General features: G+C 50.0%; 1 protein-coding gene across 1 annotated transcript in view; it reads right to left on the minus strand.

Moving 5' to 3' along the window:
• ERAP1 (endoplasmic reticulum aminopeptidase 1) overlaps positions 1 to 21253 on the minus strand; it is a 51250-nt gene that overhangs the window by 23576 nt on the left and 6421 nt on the right. Inside the window, exons 2-10 of the mRNA XM_002713943.5 lie at positions 18076 to 18619; positions 15300 to 15438; positions 13012 to 13146; positions 8799 to 8919; positions 7189 to 7343; positions 6735 to 6848; positions 5566 to 5697; positions 3793 to 3924; positions 3599 to 3670 (exon numbers count right to left, since the gene is read on the minus strand). Coding sequence (XP_002713989.4) covers positions 3599 to 3670; positions 3793 to 3924; positions 5566 to 5697; positions 6735 to 6848; positions 7189 to 7343; positions 8799 to 8919; positions 13012 to 13146; positions 15300 to 15438; positions 18076 to 18602 — 1527 coding nt within the window. The 5' untranslated portion in view covers positions 18603 to 18619. The remainder of the gene's footprint in view (positions 1 to 3598; positions 3671 to 3792; positions 3925 to 5565; positions 5698 to 6734; positions 6849 to 7188; positions 7344 to 8798; positions 8920 to 13011; positions 13147 to 15299; positions 15439 to 18075; positions 18620 to 21253) is intronic.

A 21253-nucleotide genomic window follows, 5' to 3' on the forward strand; every position in this document is an offset into this window, starting at 1 on the left:
AAGCTTCTGTACAGCAAGACAGTCAGGAAAGTAAAGCAACCAACAGAATGGGCGGAATTATTTTGCAAACCGTGCAACCGATAAAGGATTAATAACCGGAATATATAAGATGATCAGAAAACTCAGCAATAGCAAAGCAGACAATCCAGTCAAGAAGTGGGCAAAGGACTTAGACATTTCTCGAGAAAGGAAATCCAAATGGCCTACAGACCCATGAAAAATACGCAGGATCACTAGTCATCAGGGAGATGCAAATCAAAACCACAACGAGGTTTCACCTCACCCCAGTTAGAATGGCTTTCACACGGAAATCAACAAATGCTGGCGAGGATGTAGGGGAAAAGATACCCTAATCCACTGTTGGTGGGAATGCAAACTGGTAAAGCCACTATGGAAGACAGTTTGGAGATACCTCAAATCTGAATGTAGTCCTGCCACACGACCCAGCCATCCCATTCCTCGGAATTAACCCACGGGAAATGAAATCGGCAAATAAAAGAGCTATCTGCGCCTCCATGCTCATTTCAGCTCAATTCACGATAGCTAAGACATGGAATCAACCTAAATGCCTGTCAACAGAAGACTGGATAAAGAAACTATGGGATATGTACTCGATGGAATACTACATAGTGGTTTTTAAAAAATGAAATCCGGTCATCTGTAACGGAATGGAGGAATCTGGAAAACATCACGCTGAGTGAGATAAGCCAGTCCCAAAGGGACAAATATCATATGATCTCCCTGATCTATGACAGCTAACAGAGCACCTAAAGGAAACCTGTAGAAGTGAAACTGACAGTATTAGAAGTAACTACTCAAACAGCCCTTGTCTGGACTGCGGAGGAAGTTTTTCTTTTACTGTTTTCTTTTTCTGCTTAATACTGTTGAACTCTTAACACAGAACTATTCATAGGTGTTTAAATCCAATTGAAAATAGATCCCAGTAAAAATAAGAGTGGGAACCACGCCGCGGCTCACTAGGCTAATCCTCTGCCTTGCGGCGCCAGCACACCGGGTTCTAGTCCCGGTCAGGGCGCCGGATTCTGTCCCGGTTGCCCCTCTTCCAGGCCAGCTCTCTGCTATGGCCAGGGAGTGCAGTGGAGGATGGCCCAAGTGGTTGGGCCCTGCACCCCATGGGAGACCAGGAGAAGCACCTGGCTCCTGCCATCGGATCAGCGTGGTGTGCTGGCTGCAGCACACTGGCCACGGCGGCCATTGGAGGGTGAACCAACGGCAAAGGAAGACCTTTCTGTCTCTCTCTGTCCACTCTGCCTGTCAAAATAAATAAGAGTGGGGATAAGAGAGGGAGGAGATATACGGACTTACCCCTAAGGGTAAAGCTAAAAACTTGCCATGGAACTCCAAATCCCATTAAGCTGAGTGGTACTAATGCCATCTTATATGTTAAAGTAATCATATTTAGTGTGTAACTGATCATAGAGATAGGATTAAGTGTCAGATCATATAAGACCAAGTGTCTGCTAATAACAAGATAGAATTAAAAAGGAGAATGATCCAACATGCGAAGCGGGATACACAGCAGGCTCGCAGAATGGCAAATGACCTAAACCCTACTCTGGCCTCAGAATCGACCCTTAAAGTATTCAGATCTTGCTGTAAAGCCCATGAGAGCATTTCAGACATGGAAAGCCAAGACTATGGCAAAAAAAAAAAAAAAAATCTACATAAGGATCTGAGATCCTGGTGGAAAAAAGGGGCCAAAGAAGGATGTACCTTTCTCTGAAGGGAGGAGAGAACTTCCACTTTGCTTATGGCCCTGTCTAAATATTGATGGAGTTTGTGGACTCAAAAGGCATCCATAGCCTTTGCAGCTCATGACGAGAGCCCTGGGTGATCACTGGCGCCATAAATAAGAGTGTCAATTGGTAAATAGGAGTCACTGTGCACTAACTCCCCATGTAGGACCTCTGTCCTTAATGAGCTGTGCTATGAGAATTAAACTTGTCTTCAAACATTACTTTATATTTTCTGTGTTTGTGTGGGTACAAACTGTTGAAATCTTTACTTAGTATAGAGTTGGTCTTCTGTATATAAAGAATCTTAAGAATGGGATGGGAGAGGGACTAGAAGGGATGGGAGGGCGGGTATGGGGGCGGGGCGGGGGTGAAGAACCAGAATTCTTAAAGCTGTACCTATGAAATTTCTAATTATTAAATAAAAGCTTTCAAAAAAGAGCTAGCAAGAATATAAAACATACTACAGGACAAATCTAGAAGTTGAATAATGTAATATCCAAGAATTAAAAAGCCAAGAAAGCAGCTGAAGCTGTGGTGTAGCAGGTAAAGCTGCTGCCTGTAGTGCTGACAACCCATATGGGCACCAGTTTGAGACCCAGCTGTTCCACTTCCTATCTAGCTCTCTGCTAATGACTTGGGAAAGGCAGAAGATGGCTCCAGTGCTTGGACCCCTGCTACACACATGGGAGACCTGGTAGAAGCTCCTGGCTTTGGCCCGGCCTAACTCTGGTCATTGTAGCCAACTGGGGAGTGAACGAGCAGTTTAAGATCTGGTTCTCTCTGCCTCTCTGCAACTTTGCCCTTCAAATAATTAATTCTTAAAAAAAAAAAAAAAAGGGGGGGGGGTCGGGGGGAAAAGAGGTCGGCGCTGTGGCATAGCTGGTAAAGCCACTGCCTGCAGAGCCAGCATCCCATATGGGCGCCGGTTTGAATCCCGGCTGCTCCTCTTCCCAGCCAGCTCTCTGCTATGGCCTGGAAAAGCAGTGGAAGATGGCCCAAGTCCTTGGGCCCCTGCACCCATGTGGGAGACCTGGAAGATGCTCCTGGCTCTGAATCAGACATCTCTGGCCATTGCGACCAACTGGGGAGTTGCGGCTGATTGGGGAGTGAACCAGCAGATGAAGACCCTCCCCTCCCCCCACCCCACCTCTCCTTCTGTGTGACTTTCAAGTAAATAAATCTTTAATAAAATAAAAAGGGAGAGAAAAGCCAAGAAAGTTTAAACATGGATAAAACAGCAGAATCTACAGGTTCACCCTCAGCTATGTATGAAAATATTGCACAATCCAAATCAACAGACATCCAGGCTGTTTGGCGATACTTCAGAACTGAGCAGTTAATAACGTGAATGTGATCTAAATTCAATTCCCTGCTCTGCAATCTACTAAGCACATACTTCGGGTTTCCTATTTTCATGTGTAGAAATAGGGACCATCACAATACACAGCTCATAGGTTTGTGTTAAGGGTAAAGGAGCAAACACGCATGGGACACTATCAAGAACACTCACTGCCATTATTTTGTCCCAAGTGCAGAGCCCTTGGGACTGGTGCAGACCTCACCCACCACAGAAACACAGCATGGTGCACGGCTTCCCACAGTGAGGCTGCAGGGCGGGGGTTGGCGAGAAGCACTCCCAAGGAAGCCTATACCTCCCTCATGGGGAGATACTTTGTGAGAAAACTGGGTAAGGCTCTCAGCCGAGCATGGGGCATGGTTGAGGTGCAGCCTTAGCTGGAAGGAGGGCGCCATGACCAAGGACTCAGTCTGGCACGGAGCCATCCTTTATATAGAGGGAAAGCAAAGTGCCGAGGGGCACACCTGCAGCTGGGGAAACTCACCGAGGACGAAGACGAATGCTGGCCTCTAGAGCAAAAGCCCTCTGTCTCTTGCATGCCGCCCGCAGGGCAGATCTGAAACCCAGAACCCACGCGTCATTCTTGCTTCCATAGGAAACACTCAGTTCTTCTCAGGGTCAGCGATTCAACGCAGGACAAAGAGGACAGCAAGACAGGACATGCAGCGATCTACTCACCCTGGCCATGCTGTTCCACAGGTCCTCGTTCTTGGTGTTCCTATAGCTGTACTCACGGAGATACTGCACGATACCACTCTTAAAGGCATCGGCACCCAGGTAATCTCTCAGCATGTTCAGAATGCAGGCACCCTGAAAAGACAATAGACACCGTCATCGTTAGCCGAGTCGCCATCCGGTCTGCCGTCACGTTTCACGTGGCAACGATTCCTGGGACACATGGCTTCAGGGTACTTTTCACGTCTGACAATTTGTGCAACAGAGTGAAGGAGGCAAAGCTGGTCCCGTCTCAGGCAGGGGATTCTCTTGGGCAACTGTGTCTTCTTAGCCCAAGGAAGCCCTCAGCTCCCCTCAGGGGCCGTCCTCCCAGTCCCCCGCCCCGAGAATCGGCATCACCTACCAGCTCCCTGCATTCACACTGGGTGGACAACAGTAGATGAAACACGGGGCCCTGACCACCCTGTGGCCACTCTGAGGCCAGAGTGGGGACGGGTGGGTGCAACAAGGGCCGGAGCACTAGAGGTGGAAGCAGAGGCAGGTGCCTGGTCAGGAACTCAGGTGTGCACAGCGAGCCCAGGTAGCCTGAGCACAGAGGGCCACGGGGCCCCAGGACCCATGACGAAGAGCAGGCACACTCCCAGCCGCTCTGCAGACAGCTTCCTAGGCAGAAGGTGCTTTCCCCACCATGCCCGTCTCCACAGGCCCCGAGTCACAAACTCAAACGCCTCCAGTGACGTATGACACAGGTGACTAAGTGATGGGAGCAGTCCCAAGGTCAGAATGCTCTTTGGCATTCTGCTCCCTTGCATACTTCTGTGTTGGAGAGGCAGGGAGACAGATCTCCCGCTGACTGGCTCACTCCCTGAAGGATTTCTATGCCCAGGCTGGACTAGGCCAGAGCCAGGAGCCAGAAACCAGTCCAGGTCTCTCACACTAGTGGCAGGGACTCGGTCACTTGAGCTGTCACCTGGGGCTTCCCAGAGCATGCATTAGCAGGAGCTGGGACTCAAAACAGAGCCAGGACTCAAACCCAGGCACTCCAGTGTAAGATATGGGCTTCCCAAGGGTAACTTAACCGCTGTACCAAATGCACACCACCTCCACTTCTGATGGACACATGCACGCAAGAAGTACTGTTTGCTATAAGTCAGACAACAGCCGGGGACGATGGGAAGTCAAGCCCATTCTGTCCTGTCCCAAGGCCGACAACCCAACACTTGGGAAGGGCAGAGGAGCAGCAAAGTGCAAGCTTAAATTCAGAAGGGGGCCACAGCTTTGCTCCAGCTTACACTGCCAAGGACCAGGTGGCCCAACCCTCCTTTTCCCTATCTCCCAAAAGCGGCTAGAAATCCGAGTTTCTATAAAAAGCTTCCCAATAATTAAGTGGTGGCAACAGTTTCCAACTCAAACCACTTCTGAAGGCACTAAGAGGTAAGCTACACAAACAAGGGAAGGAACGCTCATGTTTGTCAGGTTGATGCTTCATCAGTGCTCCTTCATGGAAAGATGGAGAAACACAGTTTCCACAAGACACAGACCTGCATCCCCTAAGAGGGTAGCAGCCGACCATGATATAACCTTTAGGATAACAAGCCCACGGCGAGCTAGGCCTACACAGGTTAGCTGCCTCCAGCATGGACAGCAGAGAGGCGGTGGATCCGGACTGCCCCCTGCCAAGGAAAAGCCACCGCACAGCCTGGTCCTTAACCTCCCCCTCCCCCGACCCCCGGGATTCACGCCTCCAGTTTCCAAAGCCTTATAATCCACCATTACCTTTTCATAAGAAACCTCATCAAACATCTCCAAGATCTGAGCAGGATTCTCCACAGGGGTGGACACGGGGTGCGAGGAGTTTAAGGCGTCGACCTCCATTGCATTGAAACACTTGCCCAAGAAGTAATCTTCCTATCAGACAGGAAAAGCAAACGTCACCTCTGCCCTTCCTTCAGATAAGGGATACAGGAGGAAGAAGGAAGGGCAATAGGTTTGTGCTCCCAACCACAGGGCCAACACCTAGTCCTATTTCTAGTATTTATGAAATAAAGCCATTACCATTTTCCAAAGAGCATCTAAGAAAATGCTAGGGAGACGTCTTAGACTTTGTTCATCTTAACGACTTATCACCTTAAATTTCAGGTTCACTTGAAAACAAAACCAGTATGCCTACAACCAAATAGCAGAACAGGAAACTAGGTGTGGTGACCAACATTACCCATCACCATCTGTTCTGTTTTTAAGCAAAGGTATTTAGATTTAAGAGAGAAAACAATGGAGCACAAATTCCAGCATTAATCTGCTTTACTGGGCACATTAGTTCAATAGAATATGCATCTAATCACTTTCATCACTAAGCATTATGTAGAAACATTTGAAGATATTTCTGATCTGTAGTGTAATAGTAATGTGCGCTTAATAGTTGTAACTATAAATTTTATGTACAGATGAAAATGGTAAGTCAATGTGCACAAATTAAAGGAATCATTGTATTAGAATAAAAGTTTTTCCTGTATGTGATTTTCTCAAGTTAAACATGTAATTTTTAAAATAAGTATTTCTGTTCCAAAGCATTAAATTTGTGACCCATGAGTGCAGGACAATAGCCAATCAAATGTGTAGTTACTTTAAGCATAATTTGTTAAGCTGGCAATCTGCACCTAGTTCTTCTGCAATGAGCAGCCTAGTGGTTGCAGAAATAGACATTCAAGTGTTTTATTCCTGTTTTTTTGCATGTTGAGACAATTTAATTCATAATAATCAGCTTTAAAATCTTGTCCAGAAGTAACTAGCTCACTAGCGTATTAAAACATGATTCCTAGCTAGGCTTCCAGGGAAGTTATCAATGAAGTATTTCCTTGAACTTTACAAATCAAAGAGTGGTAAATATTTTCCACCAACACTGAGCAGAACAGTTCAACCTAGAATTTAAGAAAATAACCACTTACAACTTTCAGCTCCGGATGGGTCACACTGACAGACACAAATTCCATAAACTTGGCAAATCCTTCATTCAGCCAAAGATCATTCCACCATTCCATAGTGACCAGGTTCCCAAACCACTAGAAGGAAAACGTGATGGCGTATTCACATGTTTCTATGGAGACCGGATTATCTATGATCTCTAACAGCAGCCATAACCAAAAAACATTCAGAAGGAATATTTTAGATGTTCTAATGTCAGTTTAGGAATGTTGACATACACATGGAATTAGAATTAACCAAAGTTAAAAAAAGAATCCTTTGACATATTATAAAATATGAAATGCTCTAAAGCAGCAATTTTTCCCATGAGAATAGAAAGTAAAAATTAGAAGTTTACAAACAGCCTTACACTCCCCCGGAAGCAGCACACAGGTGGTTTAACTATCACCTTTTTACCGTGTACTTGAGCTTGCGTACCTGGTGGGCGAGCTCGTGGGACACGGTCATGGTGATGCCGAGCTTGCTGGATGCCGAAGACTTCTCCACATCGAACAGCAGAGCAGATTCTCTGTAGGTCGTCAGCCCCCAGTTTTCCATGGCACCAGACTGGAAGTCAGGAATAGCAGCAAGATCTTGGGGGGAAAAACACAGTGTGTCACTCGTCTCCAAACCACACAGCCACCAACACTGCTTCAGAATGGGGGGAGTCGGGACCAAAACAAAGCAAAGCCGCCCTGCACTGAAATACACAGCTCTGGCCTCGAAGAGCCTTGCACAGTGGACGGAAGGGGGCTCAGTGACTCCAGTTCACTCGCTGCTGCTGTGACCAAGTCAGGCGAGTGCCCAAAGCCACAGGCTCCCTAACTCCCTGACGTGCTGTCTGGGAACAGAACAATCCTGAATTCCTCAATGATCCACTCTACTTTGGATGCCCAAGACCCACGTATACCTACAAAACTCCAACACGCGATGGCCTTAAGAACTCCCACGTGAAAGAAAATGTAGGTCTTCTTGCACTGTGTAACTTACTAAAAATAAAACTTCGTTGAGCACCCAGTGTCCCTGCCATGCCTGTGCCAATAATGAAAACCACGCAGGCTCTGTGCTCTGCTGCCTGTGCACCAAAGCAGAAGCCAGAACAGCCCCCATGCCACGTGCCTCCAGACCTGCTCTCAGCACAAGTGTCTAAAAACCTCATAGAAATAGGGGGCCGGTGCTGTGGCGCAGCGAGTTAAAGCCCTGGCCTGAAGCGCCAGCACCCCATATGGACTCTGGTTCAAGTCCTGGCTGCTCTACTTCTGATCCAGCTCTCTGCTATGGCCTGGGAAAGCAGTAGAAGATGGCCCAAGTCCTTGGGTCCCTGCACCCTCATGGGAGACTGGAAGAAGCTCCTGGCTTTGGATTGGCACAGCTCCGGCCATTGCAGCCATCTGGGCAGTGAACCACAGGATGGAAGACCTCTCGCTACCTCTCTTTCAAATAAAAATAAATCTTAAAAAAATATGAAGATTGTGCTTGGATTAAGGTTTTTTTGCACTACATTTTTTTTTTGACAGGCAGAGTTAGACAATGAGAGAGACAGAGAGAAAGGTCTTCCTTTGCCATTGGTTCACCCCCCAAATGGCTGCTACGGCCTGCGCGCTGTGCCGATCCAAAGCCAGGAGCCAGGTGCTTCTCCTGGTCTCCCATGGGGTGCAGGGCCCAAGCACTTGGGCCATCCTCCACTGCACTCCCGGGCCACAGCAGAGAGCTGGACTGGAAGAGGGGCAACCGGGACCAGAACCCGGTGCCCATATGGGATGCCGGTGCCACAGGCGGAGGATTAGCCAAGTGAACCACGGTGCCGGCCCCTGCACTACATTTTTAAATTCCATTTTCCACAAACTTTGTTATGTATTCTGTGCTACCATAAGGTCATTGTATAGATCAGGGGTGAGAAGTTCAGAGGACCCTCCCCCCCGCCCCCAACATTTGACACTGGAGGTGGACTTCAGGGGCTCCCAAGATAACCATGGATGTGCAGATTACAAGGACGTCATCTGTCTGGGGTCATCCAATGCCACCTTGTTTCCGTGCCTCGTATCTACCTTGTTTGGGTAAGGGATACGGTATGCTGAAGTAGTCCTCATAGAACTCCAGCAGAGTCACTGCGGCATCCAGTGCGTAAGCTGCCTGATTGATCTTCTCTGGCACAGCATAGACGGAAACCTAAGGAAGTCGTAGAAACGATATCCCAACGTCAGCGTGGTTTCTCTCCAGGACTGGAGACAAGACTGGCTCCACGGTGGGGTGGTACGGGCACCAGTGGTAATAACTATTGGGAATTCCATTGCTTAAATGATGTGGACTGCTGCCAATCAACCCAGCCTCTAAAAAGGACAGTTGCCACCTAACACACAAACATCTCGGGGAAGCTGCAAGTCAAAGGCGTGCTCCGTTCAAACCTGGCTACTGTGCAGAGGTGTCATACAGGAGCCCCAAATCTGAGAGGGCTCCCGTGTCACGTTCACCGATTCCAAAGGAAACCACCTGGGGGCTGGGCAGGGGAGGGACCGATAGCAGCAAGTCGGCCCGTAGTAACCCAGGGAGCACAGTGCAAGTGGGACGGGGTAGATGAGCCCAACAGGTCCACAGTCGAGACAGCCAGGCACGTCCCAGTGTTGTGCAAGCCGCAGCTCCATGACCAGCTGCTACTCAAGATGTTGGGAAGGGGAGGGGAGTGCCTGCCCCAGAGGCCACCCCAGGGCCTAGAATGTTCCTTCTCATGGGGCAAGGGCAGCACAATAGGCCTCCCCTGTGCTCTATTCCCACGGTGTCCTTCCACCCACACAACTCTCATCCCCTCGCTACCCACTAATCCACAACCTCCCTGGCCTCGCAGGCTCCCTTTTGAAATCTCCGTGGAAGCTCACACACCCAGCGCAATGCTGACAATGCCAAGGTCGGCTGCCTACAGGGGGCGCAGCTGGCGCTCCTGGAGCTCCCACATGAGAAGATTGCACCCAGAAGGATCTGAAATAAACCTGTTCTTTCAGGTCTCTGGGGCTGCAGTGGGGGGAAGGTGTGTCTTTCTTCCTTGCCTTCCTCATTAACTCCCAGCTGCTTTCTGCCTGAACTTACGTCTTCAGCCAGAGGCTTCCCAGTTTAAGGAGGCAACCTAGGGGTGGGTCCATGAGATGGGATCTGGTTACCCACAGCTGAGAACACTTCTTGCCACCTAGAGAGTGGATGGGTTGGGACTGGGCATCCCAGGGGCTCTAACAGGTCCCTAAGCATCCAGCTCCCCACTGCCCCTTTGTGGAGTCTCTCAGCCCTGACATCCCAGATTTTTTTTTTTTTTTTTTGACAGGCAGAGTGGAGAGAGAGAGAGAGAGAGAGAGAGAGAGAGAGAGAGAGAGAGAGAAAGGTCTTCCTTTTTGCCGTTGGTTCACCTTCCAGTGGCCGCCGCGGCCGGCGCACTGCGACCGGCACACCGCGCTGATCCGAAGCCAGGAGCCAGGTGCTTCTTCCTGGTCTCCCATGCAGGTGCAGGGCCCAAACACTTGGGCCATCCTCCACTGCACTCCCGGGCCATAGCAGAGAGCTGGCCTAGAAGACGGGCAACCGGGACAGAATCCGGTGCCCCGACCGGGACTAGAACCCGGTGTGCCGGTGCCGCAAGGCGGAGGATTAACCTATTGAGCATTGGCACCAGCCTACATCCCAGATCTTAAACAGGATCTACCCGGGATGCCCGAGCACATCTAGGCCCTCCACAGAGGGCCGTCTGCGCCAAATCACAAGATCCCAGCCCTCAGCTTAAGGCCTCAGCAAGGTGGCAGCCTGGCTGGCAGGTACAGCCAATAGCTGTCGGATAGGACGGGACCATCCCTGAAAATTTCCATTTTGAGGGAGGGTGGGAAAGCCCGAGAGAGGCACACGCTAGCCCTAGAAACAAGGGGAGCCTGGGGCAGAGACCCAGACCCTCAAGTGCAAGGGAGGCGAGAATCCGGGGAAACTCACCAAGGATGTCCAGGTGGGCTCCCAGCTCCAGGATCCTGGCTGACTCCACAATCAGGTTGGGTGCCGCCCCTGATGCACAGGGAGCTTCACCTGTAGCCCTCGCCCACGGAGGTGGCCCCAAAGGGCCTCTAGGGCTGGGCCTCAGCCCTGGTCTCATGGCCCAAGTCAAGAGGGACAAGGTTCTTTTACCAGGGGAGGTGCAGGGGCCACTGCGCCCCAGCCGGGTCCAGTTCGGCTGCCCCTTACCTGCAGCCCTCAGCCCACCTTGGGTGCTGGGTGGGGGTCGGCGCTTTTGCCTTTCTAGGAGCTCCTCGGGGTCTTTTGGCCCCAAGCCCATGCACACTGTCTTGTTTCCGTCAGGTCCACTTGCCTACCCTGGACTTCCAGACACCGTTACTCGCCTGGCGACCTTGTTGGTCTTGGTCTCTCTTGCCTTCGGTGGCCCTGGTTTTCATCTGGGGGGGTCCCCTTCCCCCCCACACCCAAGCCATGGCTTGGGCCACCCTGGCATCCCACGTGGCTACCACTTACTCCGGCTACAGGAACCACGGCTAGTCCACAAAAGCCTTGCACCCGGTGCCCAGCTCCCTGGCACACATCTGCCAACCTCTGTCACTTGGCCTGTCTCCGAGTCCCCTGTCTCCATGGCTGTCAGAATCCTAACAGAACCTGCTTGGAACCCCTGGTCGAGTCCTGCGAGCCCCAGGGTTTCTCCCTGCCCTGCTGGCACCTTTGTGGCATCCCAGCCTGGAACCCTCCAGCCAGGGCACACTGCTGGCTGTCCCCAGTGAGAACCCCACCTTTGCTGCGCGCTAGGATCCCCAAGTTCGGAAGGGCGCCTACATAACACTAATACCCCCACCCTCCGAAAACTCCCCCCCCCCCCCAGAAGCCCGGGTTGGGCGGGCACTAGCTTGATGACGGCTGGTCAGCTACCACTGGGCTCACGGCGTTAAATAGCAGGGGTGGGAGGGGGTTGGGAAGGTGGAGGCGGGGTGGAAGCGCACACCCAGCTCCTGGTCAGAACGGTCCACGCTGTACAAGCCGCAGCTGCACGGGGCCCACACCGTGGCTCCCCACCTGACCCCACTTAAGATGCCCTCCCTGGGCGCCCATGAGGAGGCCCAGCCTGGAGGCCGCCCCCAGGGACACGCACTCTTTTTGTGCACCTTAGGGGAGAATGGGGAAAGCCTGAGAGAACCTGTGGTTAGAAGCCAACCCTCGTGGACTTAAGATCACTGCGCCATTCAAACCTGCAGCCAATCATTTCCCGCAGCTGGTCCCGGGCCAACAGGTATTCCCCATCACCTTGCAGAAGCAAACAAGGTCTCTCTGCCAGAAGGCACCTGTCGCTCAGAGGCGTGATTCGCGATACCCACAAAGCAGCCCTCACGGAGAGCAAGACCCAGAATCAGACACTCAGAGACTTCAGAAACAACCATTGCCAGGCACACGACAGGAAAATACGATGTGGCTCAAGAAATAGAAAATGTTAGCACGGGTCTGACGTTATAACAAGAATCCTCTCTAAAAGACTGAGAAACGTGGGCAGGTGTTTTCACTGAGGGTTTCACCTGGAATTGGCAGTGTTCCCTCCCTCCGCATCTCAAGCTTCACCTGCAACTCCCCAGGTACTGATAACACCTCCACATGAGGAACAGAAAGAGAAGCCTCCCCAGTCAGCCTCGCGAAAACCAGCACAAATAGATGAAGGGTCTTCCAACACTGTCCCTTCCTCCCCTCGAAGAAGACCTGTCTGCATTCTGGGCTGTGGCGGACAGTTGCACAGGTTGTCCACTATGCAAGTGGACTATACCACGAGGAGCAAGTGCCCCTTGATGCAAGGTCTTTCACCCCAGTATTCCCTGGCCCAAGTGCTCTCCCTAAGCCGCCTACTGCCCCAGACCAGTTGCTCTACCTACTACCTCCCACGGCCAGGGATGACCTGCTCACAGAGTCGGTGACCTTTACTTTACCACAGACAGCTCCACCCAGAAGCAGTCTGAGAAGCAGGGCCTACCCTAAGGAAGTGCAAACTACGTCCCAGAGGGAGCAAGGCCAAGGTCAGAGATCCAGGCAATGCTGGAGTTCAGATCATGACTCATGCCAAGCCAACCTCTGCCCCCGTTTTTGTTATGGGATGCTTACCATGAAACTGACCATCTTGGACAATAGGGCAAGCAACAAGTCTGGGCTCGACCAAGACTTGGGGGGTGGGAGAGGGTTCCCTAGGCTGCAGGACTCCGAGTTTGGAAACCAGGACAAGCTGGTGGCCCTACGTGGCAGTCACAGGCTCACCTTCACTCCGCTCTTGGTCACCTTGCTGACAGATTTGAAGTCTGAAACAATGAAGGCCACCAGGTAGGTGCTCATCTTCACGGTGACATCAAACTGGTCTTCCACGAGTCCCTCAGCAACCGTCACAGATTTTACCTGCAGCCAGGAAAACTCCAGTGAGCATGGGAGCCAGTCCTCCAACACGCTGGGCACACGCTGAGGAGCAACCAGTGACCAGTGACACAGTGACACAGACACAGCAGTGAAAGAACACGGCAGGACATTCCTGTGCCCAGTGTGGGCGTTCTCTCCTACCTGGTTATACTTCAGACATTAAAGTCAGACTACTCACTCGAGTTCTTTTTGTTGAGATAGAACTCACGTATCAGAGAATGCACCATTTTAATGTACATAATTCAGTGGCTCTAAATATATTTATGAAGTCATACAACCATCAATATGCAACTTATTGTTTTTAAATGATGAAAGCAGGGGACTGGCACTGTGGTGTAGTCCCTGCTGCTCCACTTCTGATCCAGCTCTCTGCTATGGCCTGGGAAAGCAGTAGAAGATGGCCCCAAGTCCTTGGACCCCTGCACCCATGTGGGAGACCCAGAAGAAGCTCCTGGCTCCTGGCTTCAGATCAGTGCAGCTCCAACCATTGCACCAATTGGGGAGTGAACCAGCGGATGGAAGACCTCTCTCTCTCTCCCTGCCTCTCCTTCTCTCTCTGTGTAACTCTAACTTTCAAATAAATAAATAAACCTTTTTTAGAAATTATGAAAGTAGAATACCCTTTTTTTCAAAAACAGTTATTTATTTGAAAGGCAGTTACAGAGAGAGAGAGAGAGAGATGAATCTTCCATCTGCTGGGTCACTCTCTAATTAGAAAACACTCCTGTTCCGAGAGCAATATCATGATATCGGAAGAAGGCTCTGTAATTTGAAAAGCATATTCTGCATCTCATGTTTCTATTAGGGGACAGGCATCTGGTGCAGCAGTTAAGATGGTGCCTGGGATGCCCACATCCCGTATCTGTGTGTCTGGGTTCAAGCCCCAGCTCAGCTCCTGACTCCAGCTTCCTGCTGATGTGTACCCTGGGAGGCAGCAGGGGATGGTTCCAGTGCTTGGGTCCCTGCCACCCACATGGGAGACCCAGATGGGAGTTCCTGTCTCCTGGCTTCAGCCTGGCCCAGTCCTGGCTGTTGCAGACATCTGGGGGGCAAACCAGCAGATAGAAGCTGTCTCTCTGCCTTTCAAATAAATAAAAATTAATTTAAAAACTTCCCATCGGGAAAATAGTGTTAGCTGTTTCTCACCTTTTCATGTATGTGGTGGGTGGGGAGCAGATACCCTCGGCTGCCAGCGATGAGAAGGGTGCTTTCTAGGGAGCACAGCCCTCTGGGAGGGGCTGACTCACACGGGAGGACAGATCTCTGTGCTATTCTGAGGCCAGTGCAGAGTTCTAGGGTTGAGAAGCACTACACTAGAGGTTGGTCTGTGGCTCTCAGGGTCCCCATCACGCTAAGATGCTACCTCCCTGGTCAGCGCAGAGATGAAGCTGAGCGTCCTCCAGCCCCCTGGACAAAGCCTCGGCCACCCTGCTTCCCATCCACAGTGAACAAAGGATGCACTCCCAGGAGCCGGTGCACCCTGGCCTCACGACTGCCCAGCTGCTGGGTGTCCAGGCTACCTGAATCACAGGACAATGGGCCTCACTGGGTAGCTTTATGTGTTTGGCACTGTCATCTTCTCATTGCTTTCAAAAATCAGAAGCAACACTGTCCACATCTGCTTTGGAACTGGAAGATAATGGGTTTCCTTAAGGGAGCCGAACCGTCGTGATGCACCTTCAGTGCCCTGATATTCCGAAGACTACTCTTCTCTTTTTCTGCCTGGCCATTTGCACATCTCATCGTAAACTGTGTCGTTAACAGGAGTCTACAGTGGAAGGAGATGACAGAAAGCATACACTAGAAACAGGGCTTCTTCAACAAAGCGTTAAGAGAAGTGCTTTGTGCACGGCCTGACCTGGGTGCCTTCCACAGCGCCCCTCTGATCAGCACCAACAACCTGGAAGGTCACTCTCACTGAAAATCTAAATCTCAGGGGCAATTTTTTTCTTTGGCTCCAAATACATTGTGGCTGAAAACCAAGGCACGGGCTGGAAATGACACACACATGCACACAGAAGCAAATCAGCAGCCTTCTATCCACCAAGCAACAAACAAAACGGGTGACCTGGGTGGGGGTGGCACCTGTCCCTCTGCTGACACGGGTCACAGCAAAGGGCTGGACAGGTACCCACCAGCGGCATATTGGAGATGGCGAGGTGTCGCGGCTCCCTTCTGATCTTGATGGAGAAATTGGCTTTGAAGGCAGGTTCGTCGAAACAGGGAAAGGCCATTCTAGCGGCAGTGGGTTCGAACTGGGTTGATGCCAGTACCCTAAACCATGGCAAGAGAAATGAAAATTGAGTGTGGCATGCCAGGGATTCTAAGATGGGTGCTTGTTTGCAAGTTAACACAACACCGATGGATTTCACTACTTAAAAAATATTCCACACGACAGAAGCTGTTATAAACTAAGTTCAAGGAATGTTGGAAATTGGAAACATGGATGGAAAAGTATCTGAGGAGGGTTAATCACCTTGACAGACATCCATCATTAAACATTAGTGAGAAAATTCCCCAAAACCAGGTGAAATTTTAGGTGAAGGTCACAAATTTGTAAAAAGAAGAAAAATCTATAATTCATTAATAAACATGTCAAAATGTGTTCAACTTGTTTAAACACAGTAATGTAAATGAAAAGGAGGGTTTTTTGGATTTTTTTTGTTCTAAGGAGTTCACCAACACCTAGAATTGGTTAGAAAAAATATAGGAAGAAATATCAAAAGTTTGCAAACTCTTTGATTTACCAAGTTTACTTCTAAGAATTTATTCTAAAAAAATTATTTGGGGCCAGCATTGTGGCATAATGGGCATCCTATATAAGTGGCCAGTTCAAGATCTGGCTGCTCCATTTCCAATCCAGCTCCCTGCTAATACACCTGGGAAAGCAGTGGAAGATGGCCCAAGTGCTTATGGCTGGTGCCGCAGCTCACTAGGCTAACCCTCCACTCATGGCACAGGTACTCTGGGTTCTAGTCCGGTTGGGGCGCAGGTTCTGTCCCAGTTGCTCCTCTTCCAGGCCAGCTCTCTGCTGTGGCCTGGGAGTGCAGTGGAGGATGGCCCAAGTCCTTGGGCCCTGCACCCGCATGGGAGACCAGGAAGAAGCACCTGGCTCCTGGCTTCAGATTGGTGCAGCACACTGGCCGTAGCAGCCATTTGAGGGGTGAACCAACGGCAGGAAGACCTTTCTCCCTTTCTCTCTGTCTCTCTCTCTCTCTCACTGTCTAACTCTGCCTGCCAAAAAAAAAAAAAAAAAAAAAAGATGGCCCAAGTGCTCTGGCCCCTGTACCTACATGAGAGACCTGGATGAAGCTCCTGGCCCTTGGTTTTGGCCTGGCCCAGGCCCAGCCATTGAAGCCATTTGGGGAGTAAACAGCAGATGCAGGATCTCTCTCTGTCTCTCCCTCTTTCTCTGTAACTCTTTCAAAATAAATAAATAAATCCCCCCCCCCAAAAAAGGAATGACTTATAAGGATGCTCATCAAAGTGTAATGATACTGAGAAGTTGGAAACAATTTAAAATTTCCATTCAAAGAAGATTAAATAATCAATGCACAAACATATATTTGAATAAAGCCAAATTTTTAAAATTCCCTTGGAAATAGAAAACATAACCTTATTCCAGTTACAAAAACTAATGTTTATGCCTAACCATGGAGAACTCCACTCTACTGCAATAGAAGTAGTGGTTATTTCTGGGGGGTGTGTGTGGGAGGGTCTGTTTCAGATAAATTTTACCCTTGAAAAAATTATTTTTGTCAGCATCTGAATTTTTCACCTTAATAAAATAATGTGGAATTGGGAAAAAATAAGAGTTAGCATAATCTACTAACAGAAAATTTGATTTTAAAATTTAGGATAAAATCTCCCCAGATAAGTCCTCTCCTTTAAAATATTTCTTCTACTGGGCTCTATGGGTTGAACTGCATCTGCCCCTGGCCAGGAGGTAGGTTGAAGGCCCAGCCCCCAGTGTCTGTGACTGTGACCTGATTTGGAAATAAGATATTTGCAGATGTAATCAGGCGAAAATGAAGCCATCAGGCCGGCCCTCATCCAATATGACCGGTGTCCTCATAAAACCATGGATGTTGGGACAGAAGGAGACACAGGGAGAATGGCCATGTGACAACAGAGGCCAGACAAGCAGTGCCAAGGATCATGGCCACTGCTGTTGCCAGGAGGTGGCAAGGAGTCTACCCAGAGTCTCAGAGACAGTGGGGCCTGGCGACGCCTCCAGGCTTCGAGAGAATCCACACCTGCTGAGTAGCCCTGTCTACGGCAGGCAAACACCTAATGCAAGGGCCACGGAAATTAAAGATGCCAATTACTGTACTGTGCCTCCGAACTCAAACAGCTGTCTACAGTCTACATAGCTGGAGGGAGAAAAGTGGTCAAAATAGAATGAAAAAAGGGAAGAAAAGGATCGGGGGCTGTATTTAACACTATGAAAAAAAATGAAAAAGCAAAAACGAAGAAAGCTTGTTGACAAAGGGAATTTTTAAAAAAACAGCCTATTGATGTAAGAAATTTAAACTTTTTTTTTTAATTTGACAGAGTTACAGAGAGAGAGAGAGAGAGAGAGAAAGGTCTTCCTTCTGTTGGTTCACCTCACAAATGGCCGCCACGGCCAGAGCTGCGCCAATCCAAAGCCAGGAGCCAGGTGCCTCCTCCCGGTCTTCCATGCGGGTGCAGGGCCCAAGCACTTGGGCCATCCTCCATTGCCCTCCTGGGCCACAGCAGAGAGCTGGCCTGGAAGAGGAGCAACCGGGACTAGAACCCGGCGCCCATATGGGATGCCGGCGCCGCGGGCGGAGGATTAACCAAGTGAGCCACGGCACCGGGCCCCAAGAAATTTAAACTTAATATGGGCAGCACTGGAAGCTTAAAAAAAGGTATGAAAAAAGAACTCACCTGACTTCCCCTTCCTTGGTGCGGTAGGTGCTTTTGTAGAAGCCGTGGAAGGTGTCAGAGAGGTTGCCAGCGTAGTCGATTACGACCGTGTAGGGGAGCCCCACCAGCAGGGGCTCGGGGGCCAGAAGGGCAATTTGCTCGTGGGGGGGATATTCCAGGACCCTCAGCGGTTCTTGCAGCAGCCCCTGTCCAGCTCTTCTCCTGAGCGTGGCCTTAGAGATCTGCAGGCGGTGACTGTGCAGGATGATGGTGCTGGTGGGCCGGCTGGCTGTGACCTCGACTTGCGTGGTTCCCCAGAAGGTCAGCGTGGTGAGATTTGCGTGGATCGTGAGGTCGTAATGAACCGGAACGATGTGCTCAGGAAGCCGCATTTTATCCCACGGGAATGGGGTCCCGTTCGTCGCCTTGGGAGACGTCGCTTCACTGTCCTGACACTGTGAGGGAGTTGACAGGGCTAAGAGAGCCCAGAGTGAACGAAGCAGAAATGGCATGCTTGCACGCGGCCTTCCCAGGGGCGGCGACTCCATCTTCAAGCTCCACCTACCTAGTGGCACAAAAGCACACAGCACAAACCAAAAAAGTCATTAAGGTGTAATCAAGAATAACATAGTTTCAGAATTCCCCCACCCAGCACTGACATAGAAACAAACTTCCAAAACTACGAGATATCAAGGAAGAAGGGGTCCCTGAGCACCAGTCACTGACACCAACCAGAATGCTCTTCAAGGCTGAACTCTGTCAGTCAGGGTTCCTGGCTGAATGCAAAACGGAACAAGCAACTGGCTGATGCAGACAGAAATGGAATCATCAGAGGCTGAGCCTGAGCAGCTCCCTAATGGAGCTGTAGGACATTTCGGAACCCAGAGCCAGAAAACAGGCAAAGGCGGATGGCCAGCACCACGTCAGAGAAACACCGGATGCCGCCGCCATTCCCCACCCACGCTGGACCTGGGAGGAGGCTGCCCTGCTGCCCTGGAGAGCAGACACCAACACCACTGCAACTTCTACCAGGAAGTTCTCCCCTGCCCCTGTGGCTCTGCAGTCCCCGTGGATGCTTCAGAGTCCCAGCCCTGAAGTCCTGGTGTCGGAGCCGAGGAGAGGTGTCCCAGCTCCCCAGCAGGGACATGGAGAAAACAGGCACGTGGACCCAGCTTCTGCACTGGGAGGTGGGCCTGGCTTCCCACCACGCTCAAACAGGAGGCCAAGGAGACTGAGCAGCAAGGTGAGAAGACAGACAACTTTCCACAGCAGCCACATTCAGGGACATTGCTGTCACCATCCAATTGTCAGGCCCCAAGGGGACATTTACTTAGCCAGGAATGACTTAAAGGGTTTATGGCGATCTTCACAAAACTTGTGACAAACATGTCAGTCACCAGGAGTATCTTACAATCAACCAACAAATATGAAGGGACTGAAAAATGTTAGTAGAACACTTCCATGCATTTCTCGGCATTTCAATAAAAATACTTTTCAAAAGTCAATGGGGGAAAAAAAAGTCAATGGAGGGGCTAAAACTGTGACACAGCAGGTTAAAGTCCCAGCCTGCAGCTCCGGCATACCACATGGGCACCGGTTTGAGCTCCAGCTGCTCCACTTCCGATCCAGCTCCCTGCTATAGCCTAGGAAAGCAGTGGAGGATGGCCCAAGTCCTTGGGCCCCTGAACCCATGTGGGAGACCTGGAGGAAGCTCCTGGCTCCTGGCTTCGGATCAGCTCAGCTCTGGCCATTGCAGTTATCTGGGGAGTGAACCAGAGGATAGAAGACCTCTCTCTCTCTCTCTCTCTCTGTCTCTACCTCTCTCTGTAACTCTTTCAAATAAATGAATATTTTTAAAAAGTCAATGGAAAATTGAAATAAAACATATTTTGTTGCAAAACAATCTGAAAGTCCGTGCATAGTTTTTTCACAATACACATTTTCCAAGAACTTTTTGAAGACCCAACGTATGTGCTGAATGCCTGCAGTACTGTAACTGTGTGCTAAGTACTCTGTGGGATATAATAATATCCAAGACACAGACCCTATGCTGAAGGACTTCACAAAATCTGGAGGGACAGAAAATATCCTTGCACGAGGACAGACATCTGGGGATGCCCACATCTCATCCTGGCTCCACTCAATATCCCATCTTCCTGAAAGGGCACCCTGGGAGGCAGCAATGGCTAAGGTAGTTGAGTCCCTGCCACACACATAAGAGGCCTCAACAGAGTTCCCAGGTCCCCAGCATTTGAGCAATGATCCAGTAGAGAGGAGGAGAAGCAGTTTCTCTCTCTCTCTCTTCTCTCTGTGCCTGTCTCTCAAATAAAACAAAAACTTCTAAAAAGAGAAACATTAATGCATGGACAATAAAATATAGTATAGAAATGTGGAGCATGTTGGGCAGGCATTGTGGCACAGCAGGTTAAGCAGCTGCCTGCGACACCGGCATCCCGTGTGAACACCAGTTCAAGTCCCACCTCCAATCCAGCTTCCTGCTAATGCACCTGGGAAAGCAGTGGAAGATGACCCAAGTGTCTGGATCCCTACCACCCATGTGGGAGACCCTGATGGAGTTCCTGGCTCCTAACTTCAGCCTGGCCCAGCCCCGAATATCACAGTCATTTGGGGAGTGAACCAGTGGATGGAAGATCTCTGTCTCTCCTTCTCTCTTTAACTCTCTTTCAAATAAATAAATCCTTTTCTTAAAAAAAAGTGTGGAGTATTTTAAGAAAGATAATGAATAAATGTGTTGGGAAGAGTAGAATGATATATTCAAAGAGACAAGACAGGTCAGACTTGGAAAACATTGCAGGTAGGCCAAACCAGGACAGGAACTGAAGCACAAAGCATAAAGGGTTGCAGAAGGGAACCCCAGGGGACTTGATGGAGAACGGTGTTCATAAGGCAAGGAGAGGAATAATTCCAAGATTATGCTCAAAGCATGCGGGGATTCACACTGCAACCATATCCATATTTTATACTTCATTTTAAAGGCCAGGAGACATAAAAGTTATGTGAATTTTAAGAATGTTGGCAGGGGCTGATGCTGTGGTATAGTAGGTTAAGCCTCCGCCTGCAGCGCTGGCATCCCATACGGGCGATGGTTTGTGTCCCAGCTGCTTATCTTCCAATCTAGCTCTCTGCAATGGCCTGGGAAAGCAGTGGAAGATGGCCCAAGTGCTTGGGCCCCTGCACC

Source organism: Oryctolagus cuniculus, chromosome 14 (genome assembly GCF_964237555.1).
Source record: "Oryctolagus cuniculus chromosome 14, mOryCun1.1, whole genome shotgun sequence".
In the NCBI taxonomy this organism is placed as follows: Eukaryota; Metazoa; Chordata; class Mammalia; order Lagomorpha; family Leporidae; genus Oryctolagus; species Oryctolagus cuniculus.